The following is a 12073-nucleotide window of genomic DNA, read 5'->3' on the forward strand; positions in this document are numbered from 1 at the left end:
GTTTAAAATCACCTTCTTGCTTCAAGTGTAAGGCACTTAAACTATGCCTCTTTAATTTCCTTGGCGACAGATTTTCGAAAAACAGCTTTATATAAATTGTAATATATAAATATGAAAATATTAAAATCGAAAATATAATTTATGTAATTTATAGCTTATTCTACTGTTGGAATTCAAACTTTTGAATTTATTCTTTTAAATCGCAAATATTACAGTTTCCGTGTTTAGAGAATTTTCTGTGTGTCTTGAATTAACTTTCTATAACTAACAATGTTCTTCGTTTGAGGAATGATTTAAATTTGGCTGCCAAAAACATTCAGTTTTTATCAGTTTAGGAACATTAATTATTTCAAAATCGTCAAGATAAAGTTAATATATGATTTCAGAACCTACAAATATATCGATAAAAAAAATTCAAAAATTACTTCGGATGAGCGAGTGTGTTACTTCGGGTACTTTCCTTGTTAAACGCTTTATTTGTCCTCTCTCTCTTTATATATATATATATATATATATATATATACAGGGTGTCCCAAAAGGTCGTTTACAAACTTAACATGCTGGTCTGTCATATCATGATGAACAAGATTTACATAGGAACTTGTGTCCGAAAATTAAAACTGCGACCACTAGAGGGCGATAATTGCACGAAAACGGGAGAGTGGGAAAAACAATCATTTCAGGCGTGGACGTTGAAGGAGAAGGATGAATGAGTTTAGTAACGCAGAAATGGCCGACATGCATTACGTATAAGGCGCCGCTGATGGAAATGAACGAGCCGCGGCACGGACGTACCTTGAGCGCTTCCCAAACAGACGTCAGCCAAGTCATGTTTTGTTTGGACGATTGCACCGCAGATTATGTGAATCAGGTGCTTTGGTAGCACGTAGCCACATCGGTCGAGAACGTGCTACACGCACACCTGTCGTAGAGGAAACCGTGCTACAGGGGTATGCCATCAACCCGCAAAGAAGTCTCCGAGAAGGTGAACGTGTCTTGGGTGTAGCTCGTTCCATAATAATGCGCATACTGCACGATGACATGCAACACCCTTACCAATTCCAAAAAGTACAGGCATTGTGCGCTGACGATTATCCCAAACGCATTGCATTCTCACGCTGGTATTTGCAACAGCGGGTCGCACAGCCAGATTTTCCATCATGGATTTTGTTTTCTGATGAATCCTGCTTTACACGGGATGGTGTCGTGAACCTGCACAACATGCACGTATGGGGGCATGAAAACCCAAGATGTACACGTGCCCATGCACATCAACAACGTTTCAGTGCAAACGTTTGGGCTGGTATTATCGGTGACATGTTGATTGGCCCCTACCTTCTACCTGAACGCCTCGACGAAATACCTATCGCATTTTTTTAGAAAGAGTTTTGCCGGATCTGATGGGTGACGTTCCAGCCGCTACACGCCGAAACATCTGGTTTCAGCATGATGGAGCGCCTGCCCACTTTAGCTACGCTGTTCGAGAATACCTCGATAGGATTTATCCTAATCGCTGGATCGGTAGAGACGGATCAGTCCCATGGCCGCCGCGATCCCCCGACCTGACTCCCCTGGATTTCTACCTGTGGGGACACATGAAGTCCATAGTGTACGAGACACCTGTAACATCGGACATGGATCTTATCGCCAGGATCGCGGAAGCGGCAGCACGTGTCCGTGACACTCCTGGCCAATTTGAACGGGTTCGTGAATCCATGCGCCGACGCTGTGAAACGTGCATTGTGGCGAATGGAAGGAATTTTGAGCATTTGCTGTGATGTAATGATGTTTTATAATAAAAATCATATTAACACCGCCATCGATATCATTTTTTTCTCCTCATCCAAACCTGCACTTATCGCCCTCTACCGGTCTCAGTTTTAATTTTCGGACACAAGTTCCTATGTAAATCTTGTTCATCATGATATGACAGACCAGCATGTTAAGTTTGTAAACGACCTTTTGGGACACCCTGTATATATATATATATATATATATATATATATATATATATATATATATATATATATATATATATATAAAATTTTTTTAATGTTTTTTTAATTTTTGAAAACATTTCAATTATTTTTCTGTCTTTTAAAAATGTTTATCCGGTTTTATTCTTTTCCTTGATTCCTTTGTATGTATATTTATATATGTTAGCGTGAAAACCAATCGAATGAGCATAAAAATATTAAATATTTCATATTTCCACCATATTTATTGTTGCGCTATTAAGCCATTAACAAATATTTAATTATTAAATTCTAAATCTAATTTTCTATTCGGGATGTTTTGATCAAAAAGCATTATTTCTGTGTCAAATGCAAAACGTTCGAGAAACTTTCAACGCATATAAAAATTATATTTGATATCTGTGGTACCTTTTTGTTTTACAAATCTGTATTCATGTACGCGTGAAAGGACAGAGACGATCGAACCCGTTACAGTGTGTTAGTTCTGGCGCTACCATGACTACCGTGACCACCCTCTGCCGGCCACACCTGTCCAGTTTCTTTCATATTGGGCTGTTTATTTTTACATTTGTTTTTACTGCTCCCCCTCCTTCAGTAGCATTTGTCAGCATTCCCATTTTTTTTTCCTAACATGAGTCCAGCAAGATAAAATTGGTCGCCATATGGTTTGGGAAACTCGTTATGGGAGTTAGCAACACCTGGTATTGTCGCAATGTATTGTAATGTTCATAAAGATTGTGTTACATTATGTGAAACAATGTTCTTGAATTTAAATATACGCTGAGAAAAAATGTCGAAACTACCAGAATATGATAAATTTTGGTAGTTTGTATCCCACATATGTTATGGTATCGTACATTTCTTTTAATTAGCTATTATGGTATCGTACATTTCTTTTAATTAGCTATTAAAAAAAAACAGAAAAACAATAATATTTAGATATAATTTTGAGTTGGTCATCTTCTTCAAACTGCTATTTTATTTTCTGTGCATTATTTTGAGCAGAATCGTGTTATATGTATAAAAGAATTAGCATTTAGTAATTAAATCACACTTGCTCTCATCTTTAAATAACAATTTCGTATATATTAATATTAACATTCTAATCGTAAAATAATTACATTTTTAACATAAAGAACCGTATTAAATAAATATGTGTGATAACTTCGTTAAAATGCTGTATTTGTGTTTTTAAAGAATTTTTCATGTTCTGAATATAGAAATAATATTCCCTTTTATAAAAATTGATAATATAAATCAATTTTTATAAAAAGGGAATATTATTCAATTCTTATAAATATAATATATATTAATAAGAATTAATTTACGTATTTTAAGAACATTATTTTCAGTTACCAAAGAAGGTTTATCCTATTTTTCAATGTGCCCATTGAATTCTTCTATTTATGCACAGTTCAGGTTTTTTAATGCTTAGATGTTTTAATAAATATTAATAAATATTTATTAATATATCTTAAAAATTTTTTTTAAGCCTTTAGGCATTAAAAATACTTTTTGTGTGATTTATCATTCTTTTTTTAAAGCTATATAATCGTTATAGATTATACAGTGGATTATACTTTCTTCCTTTTTGCCGAAATCGTTTCCTGGTATATGCTCCAAGCTAAAATTACGTCAAAGTGACGAAATAACAATAGTCATTTCTCCTGGGAAATGAATTTCGTAAAAGTTTAAAAAAGCATTTCGTCTTTCTATTTTTTTCCCTCCAAAAAGTGCCTAATTTCTTTAGTAATCACTTTAATGCAAGCACCATACATGTGCCTCAGCACAAAAATGACGGATAGAGCAGACAGGTAACCTACACCCAAGACCGAAGCGGGATTTGAACCCCGGATCTTCCTGGAACTCTTCAACCATTATGCAGGCTGGTCTTTACAAGTTGGTTCATTATACAGGCTGGTGATTTTATTTTCGATTGTTTAGTCTCCATCCTAGTTCCGTTATTCTAGTTAAGAATTTCTCACAATGCACAACGATGAGTTTTCGAGTTTAGGAAGCATTTTTGTCAGATATCTCTGAGTTCGCGTCTCGTCACAAATCGAGATTTCGTGATGAAATGATTTTTGAAACTAACGATCGAGGATTGCTGAATCGTTAAAAGTGAGGGTTTTATTTCTAATAGTGTAGTCCTGATAGATGCAAATGATATAATAATCGATATACTAGATCAGGTAGGAAGAAGATATTTTTTAAAACTGTTGATTAATGATTCTGTTTAAATGAAATTTAAGATCTTTATTGTTTCGAAAAAAATCATAAAATTTTCTTATGCATCTCACCAATTAGATTAGCTTTAGAAATGTATGCGAAATATATAAATATAATAAAATAATTAAACAATAAACAAGCATGTTCAGTGAATTAACCATGCAAAGTAAAATAAATAAGCACAAACTAGTTCAAAAAGTTTCTGATGATTTATTATGTACACATTTAATTAATATAACTTATACAAACGGCATACTCTCGTATATAGATATTTATATGTATAATATAATACAATCATGAACCTGCAAGCTACAAAAAGATTTCAGAATTCCGGTAAACGTATCTGTGATAATTTATATACATTTTCTTTATTAAATTCTCTTTCAATAAAACCTAATTCTGACCAAACATCCAGAACAAAAAAAAATAATGAAAGTTCAGTTTAATTCATTAGGTACTGTTATGTTTCACAGGTTGTGAATCATATGACTTAGAAGTAAAATAATAAAAGTCTTGCATAGTTTGTGACTATGTGCAGATTGTTTGATTAACTGTAACCTCCAACAAGAAATGCCAGTTCAGTTTTTCATGGTCTGAAAGACTGTGCGCTGTGTGTTTCTTTCCTCACGTTTTCAGTATGATATTTTCATTAATCACCATGACATCACTTTTTTTATTTTAATGAACAGCAGGAGTTAAAGGAATTAATAGTTTGAGTTGAGAGTAATAAATAATTACAATATGGAAAGAAATATGAATATTATTTTGGCACTTTTTCATTAATGGTAAGGATATTAGAATTTGTTCAAAGTTCTTTGTTTGTATTTTGTTCATAATATAAAAGGAAAAGATTTGGTTAATTGCTATTATTAATATTTTAATACTTAAGAGCGATCGTTTAATTTTTTTTTTTTGAGAAACACTTTTGTAATCGTTTTTTAAATATATCAATAATAAGGGAAATCAAAATTTATATTAAAAGACGGAAAATTTGTTAATTTATAAAATCATTTGTTTGCAAAACTTGTTAATTAAATATTTTTAAATAACATATAAATTTCCCTACGGCAGTTATTGCTATTTATCAGCAAAAATTCTAATTTCTCAACTAAAACATCGTTTAAATGTTTGCAATTTAAAATGAAATGATGTAAAAATCTGATCATTCAAATGTAAGTAAAAACGCAATTTATGAAATATTTTTCAATTCTTTTACATGAAAGCTTTTTTTAACACTAGTAAGTATGGAAACTAAGTGTAGTTAAAGTACTGTAGCATATTTAATGAACTATATAGATTTTAATAAATACAAAAATTTACAATTTTTATAGATATGCAGTTGTATTTTTCGCTTCGAGTCGATGTGTTAAATTAAACGCTCTATAAGTTTGCCAGTTTAAAAATTTAAATACAACAACGTATTCTCCTTTAAGTCATCCTTTAAATATTTATTATGAATAGTTTTTATTAAGTTTAGACAATTACGAGAGATTAATTGCAGAAATATACCAAAATTAAGAAAGATATGAGATGTGGTCCATAACATAATTGCTCATCTTAACTGTATAAAATAATTATATTTTTAAATTTGGGGAAATTATTAATATATATTAAGACAGCTATACAGCTTCCATTAGTTTCTATCAAGACTTATTCTAAAATATTTTTTTAAGTAGTTAACCTGGAAAGTTTCATAACACTAGTGTTATTTCATAAAGCTATGAATTTTGTATCAAATTATGCTTTTTGAAGGGAGAAAAATTTCTGCTATTTTTTAGTTGTTCCAAAATGGACATTTCATTTCGATTTGTTTGCACATAGTCCTGCTGTCATTTTTCATAGTTTATTTGAGTTGTCTGAAAGCTCCTTGAATTATTTGTGTGTGCGATCAACTGTACGAATGGTTTCCTTGAAAACTTTCGTCGGATGCAGTTCGGGGTGGACGACCCCTCCTCGGCCGGGTATTTTGGCGACCACCGGTGGGGGTCGGGGTGAAGCATCATTCACTAGTTGGGCTAGATAGTTCTGATGGTGTTCCTGGTATGTGTGAAGAGAGATTGCTCGGAGGTTGATGTAAGGAATGATCATCCGTCAGAAATGGCGGAAGTTGATGCGGAGGACCATGTACGCCTGGCGGCATCACGTGATGTTCAGGGCCGGGATCTCCGTAACCATGCATCTAGAAAAAATAAAAGATACATAAGAAACTGTGCTTAGTTATTGGGTATTTTCAATTGCTTTCATTAATACCGATTTATACTTTTTTGCAGACAGTAAAAATTATTGCAATTTACCACCACTTTATTACAAATCGACATGATTCTAAACGAAATTTTAAGCATGGGAAAATTTTCTTCATTTTTCATTTTTTTTGTGCGGATGCATTGTACAAAAATATACTAAATTTAATCTAAAGCGTCTTTTATTGTTTTTTAATCCATATTTTAAAATTCAAAATCTGAAAGATAATTATTTTCCTATATATAAAATTTTTTTGAAATTAGTTTCCCTGAAATTTTTTCTTCTTACCTTTAATGCAAGAATATGATAATAAAACTTACGCATTAATTCCTTCCGATAAAGCTAAATGCTATACAATATAAAATATATGTGACTGTACGAAAATGTATCATAAAGCAAAACTTATCTTTAATTGAAATTATCTTCTAAATTTTCGCATTAAATTTTTTGTTAACTATTTTATTGATTTATATTAAAAATTTTTTATTCCCTAATTAATACTGAAACTAAACCATATTTGGTTCGAATAAGTAAATTGAATTGCTTAATTAATACACTTTATGTATCCAAAACACATAATATCTGGCGTTATAAGAAAAGTAGTAATAATAAAGAAATAAAAAGTAACGATAATAAAGCTTTAAAATATTTAGATGAGTATTCAGAAATTCTTGAAAGAAAGTTTTATTTTGCTTAAAAGTCGAATTTTGAAAAAAAAAATAATTAGTTGTATTGCATAGTTTTGACATCATACACAGGGAAAAAAGTCTGGTAAAATTACCGCACTGTATGATAATGACATTTCTGATGGGAAAAAGCATATTTCTGGTACTGTAAACCAAAATATAGGTTGTTTAAACCATTATTTTGGTAATTTTTCCGTTTATATGATAAAGGTTTATTGGAAATTCTGATGTTCTAAATTATAGCTCTTTTATTTCAATTTAGTAAATTTCGCTGAATAAATGATTTTTATGCAATGCTCTGAGATATTTTAAAATTACCTCTAATAATTAAGAGCACTGAATATTTTAAATTTAATAATATTCGGAATTAATTAGATTATTTAAATTTTACCACATTTACCAAATTTTATTACATTATATAAAACCATATTTTTTTGTTAATTTTATCAAAATTATTGGGAAAGCACCTCGGTAAGAATTACCGAGCTTTTTAATGTTCTCATTGAGCCAGAAACACGGTAAATTTTATCATTTTCTGGTAGTTTTAACCATACTTTTTTTTTCTCAGTTCAGGGTGTCATTTGTAATAGGAACATGATTAATTAGGATGCCATTTGTTATATTAACATGATTTTTCTCGTGAAAAAATCTACATTATTGCTTGAAGAATACATATTATTAAAGGAGTCTACACAATATTTAACTATGTTATTAACTATATTATTATTACAAATTAAAGCAATTAACATATATAAATGATATATTACATGATTTTGCTAACTAAAGTACTAGATTCACTTAACTAAGGTATAATGCTATAGAAAAACATTTTATAAAAACTATGAAATGCTTAATTTAAAAAAATCAAATGGGTTCTGTTGGTTTTGAAAACTTTCCTTAACTTCTGATGAAAGATAAGAATATAAGACACCTTAAATGATAACAATAATAATAGATGAAAAGTTTGAATTAATTACTTGCAGCTTAATTACTGGTTTCAGATATTTATAACTATTATTATTAATCATCGGCGAAAAATTTTGAACAGAAGTCTATTTTCATATAAATATGAAGAATCACCAATAAATAATATTTAAAATTTTTCATGTATTTTAAATTATAACACAAATACTTTAAAAGAAAAAAAAATGAGTTCTGCTTCATGTTATATCTAGGTCCTTCAACTTCTACGTCACTGCAATTAAGCCTTTAAGTTTTCTGCCAACTTGTTCACATTGTTTCCACTAAGGTTAGACTAGTGAACTTAAGCTCACCATTGAGCAAACTACATGACAATTTGATTAGAGATAAACGCCTGTGTTTATGTCCTTTACATGCCAAAGCTCTGATTACAAAACTTTAAGGTTAAAAAAAAAATTGTGAAGGGTACTCGTGGTTAGAGAAATTGCAAAGAACCTAACCTCAATTGCTTCCGCGAAAGAACTGTGGAAGCTGGTAATCTGTTCCGCCCGTCTTTTTCTTTCACGGGCCATTTGCCAATCATTGTTATGATTGCCCGCCTCCAGACACAATTCTGCAAAGCATTGCAGGGAGGTCCGAATGCTAAATACCTTCGACGTAAGCCGCACGTTTTCCAACAAAAGTTGGGATGTCAAAGTGTCAGGCAAGTTTCACGAGGGTTCAGACGTCAGCCATTTTGGACTGATGTTTCGCGAGAAATAAATAAATAACCCCGAAATCCGGCATCTCGAGAGGAAGAATAAATATCTGAGTGACTTTTCGTAACCCTCCCCACACCTACTTCAGTTCTTCTGTTTATGCTTTTGTTGAGATTTGACTCGGAATGGATGTTGTTGTGCAAAAAGCCTTGGAATGTCTTCATTTCACACTGACACTTAAAATGCGAAATTCTGTTTGCAAAATAACAGTTTCCTTCGGAATATGTTAGGAAGTAGGATTTATCTGACATTAGAGTGCAGTGAATGGTTGCGTGTTCAGCAAGTTATATTTATGTCCGTTAGATTATGTTCATTGTAAGTTAGGCTTATGTCCATCAGATTATGACCATTGCTAGTTAGATTCATGTTCATTAGATTGTGTTATTGCAAGTTAGATTAATGCTTATTAGATTATGTCCATTGCGAGTTAGAATTATGTTCATTAGATTATGTCCATTGCAAGTTAGATTCATGTTCATAAGATTATGTTATTGCAAGTTAGATGAATGCTTATTAGATTATGTCCATTGCAAGTTAGAATTATGTTCATTAGATTATGTCCATTGCAAGTTAGATTCATGTCCATTTGATTATGCGCATTGCAAGTTAGATTTATTTACATTAGATTATGTCTATTGCAAGTTAGATTTATGTCTATTGCGAATCAGATTTATATTCCTCAGATTGTGTCCATTGCAAGTTAGATTGCTGTCCATTAAGTTCAATAATCTTGGATTTGAATGTTTGATGCAAAGCGTAAACCTCACACAGCCATCCATTTTTATTTAATCTTTCTGATTTAAATCAAGCGATATTTAGGCTTATGTTCTTTGAATCAAATTTTATTTATCACTCCAATGTTTAAACTACAAACATAAATGAATAATAATATCAGCAATCATTGTTTCTTGCTCGTTGCAAATTTTTTTTCTCTTGTATACACACACACAAAAAAAAAAGTGTTTTGAAATTTAAATCAATTTGACTTATTTTAATTAGCTTATTTTACATAAATGTAGTTAAAACTAGGATACTTCGCCACGTCTGTATTTAGTATTTTCAGTGATCAACAGAGGACTAAAAGGGGTTCAAATTTAGGTATTAACGGGAATAAGAAGTATTTATTTAATTTTAATTTTGAATAATTTAAACATTACTAAATATCTATAGCAAGTTTGATTGAATAGTATAAAATAATAAAGGCTTCTCTTCGAAGGCTGTTCTTCGAAATGCTTATTATCATATGAACTGACGATTTTTAGCGAAAACTGTGCTATTTTTATGACTGTTGTGAGTGTAAAGCAGTTATTTGTGTTTTTTTGACAACTTTTCGATTACACCCGGCTAATTTAAAAGTACCCATTAAGTTTTGTTCATCTTTAACTACATTTATTTATGTTAATTAAGGAAATAGGTGCGAAACGTTAATATGGAGAAAAGTCAAATTTTCGCAAAAACGAATAACGTTTTTGAATAAATTTTTTTTAACATTTAAAGGTTATTCCAACTTTGCATTGTTTGAGTTCATAAAAATATGCAAAAACTGAATATTATTCATAGATTTTAGTCACTTTTTAGGTAGAAAAACTCCGCCAAACCAGCAATTTTTCAAAAACAATTGAAATTTTTTCTTATGAAATATTTATACCATTCGTCCATTCAGATAATTCTTTACTTCAAACAGTATAATATGTACAGTTTATATCTACAGATAAAAATTATAGCTTTACTTTGAGTTTAAGGCAATAAAACTGTGGCTTTCTTTATTTTCCATATTGTATAAAGTATTTGAATATGCAGTGAATAATCAGAATTTTTAATTCGCTTAAATGATACATAATCAGGAGTAATATCTAATTTCTTCTCAAAATTACTGTAAAACTTCTTTAAATGAAAAAGTTTTTCCAAAATCACAATTTCTTTCAGCTGTTAAAGAGCTGATTTCTCTATTGCTCATAAAAAAAGAAGGAAAGAAAGAGCGAAGATTACAATATTTAAGCAATTCCATTTATCGAGCTGACATCACTATATTAAAAAAAAGTAGATTCTTTTAAATATAAGAAAAAGTATATCATAACCTGTATAAAGAAAAGGAAGTTTTCTTCAAACTTATCAATTGGAGAAAGTTAAGTAAGAAAAAAAAAAAGAATTCTGACTGAAAGAAAACAGTATTACTACAGCAAATTATTTCTTTTCGAAATAAAAATATTTATCCGAATCTAAAAGTCCTTGTGAATTTAAGTTTTCCTTGTAAATTCCAGATTGAGTATCAAGGAAAAGTTTCAATACTGCAAAACATGCATCACAATACTAGAAGAAATATCAACAAACAGAAAGAGACAGGGCAAGGGGACAAGAAGGAAATGAAAGCTGGGTAGAAAAGAAGAAAAAAAAAGCAGGGATCATACGTAAAAAGCTAGGCAATAAAAGTTGTTTCGCTTTTACATTCATTGCAGACAAGATGGCAGCGAGGAACGTCTGCTTGGATAAGATGAGCAAGGAAGAGGTAGAGGCGGAGAAAAAGAATGAGCAGCCTTGGTGGAGAGATATAGAACCACATAGAAGCACTCTCAACTAAAAGAGGAAAGAAGACAGAGGCAAAAGGAGGATGAAAAAAAGAAAAAAAAGAAGAGGTAAAGAGAAAATAGTTGGGGGTGGGGAGGATTGCCTGGAATATGTCAGAATTGAATCGATGAAGGTAGAAACGCTGCCTCCCATCCCTGATGCCAAAAAGCTCCCCTTTTTTTCCCTTCTTCTTTCCCCTCTGTGTAGTTTTTTTACCGATATATTTTTTTTCTCCATCTTTTCCGGGCGTGGTACGATGCCGATCTTTTTTTTTCTTTTCGTTTTCTAAATTTTTTGTCGTCTTTCTTTTAAAATTTGAAGAGAAAGAAAAGCGCCTTCTTTCTTCCAGCGTACGGGGTATTTTTTTGTTGTGAAGTTTTTCTTTATTCGTATGAGTGAGCAGTTTTATTTAATATTTTTATTTGCAGTTTTTTAACGAATAAAAGAAAACATTCACAAGGCTTTCGCTGAAAAGCGCATTATTTTTTTCTTCTACTTTCATTCCCCTGCATTCACGGTTCGGTGCGGATAAGCATGCACATATGCGTACTTATTATCGGTGATTAATTAATAGGAAAAAATCTAATAAAAATCTAAGAGGAATTTAATTTTCTAAAATGTACATACTGTCTCTAAAATATTTAGACCGTAAAGAAGAAAGGAATAATAGTGATGTCAATTATAAAAATTTGCATTT

At 31.1% G+C, this 12073-nt stretch overlaps 1 protein-coding gene across 8 annotated transcripts in view; it reads right to left on the reverse strand.

Annotated features, from left to right (window-relative positions):
• Positions 1-4395: 4395 nt before the first annotated feature.
• tup (LIM1_Isl and LIM2_Isl domain-containing protein tup) overlaps positions 4396-12073 on the reverse strand; it is a 128362-nt gene continuing 120684 nt past the window's right edge. For all 8 annotated transcript variants that reach the window (XM_071183277.2, XM_071183276.2, XM_071183274.2 and 5 more), the window contains one exon: positions 4396-6384. In XM_071183277.2, coding sequence (XP_071039378.1) covers positions 6205-6384 — 180 coding nt within the window. In that variant the 3' untranslated portion in view covers positions 4396-6204. The remainder of the gene's footprint in view (positions 6385-12073) is intronic.

This window comes from Parasteatoda tepidariorum, chromosome 7, assembly GCF_982258835.1.
Source record: "Parasteatoda tepidariorum strain Cologne lab strain chromosome 7, Ptep-v5.0, whole genome shotgun sequence".
NCBI classification, from domain to species: Eukaryota; Metazoa; Arthropoda; class Arachnida; order Araneae; family Theridiidae; genus Parasteatoda; species Parasteatoda tepidariorum.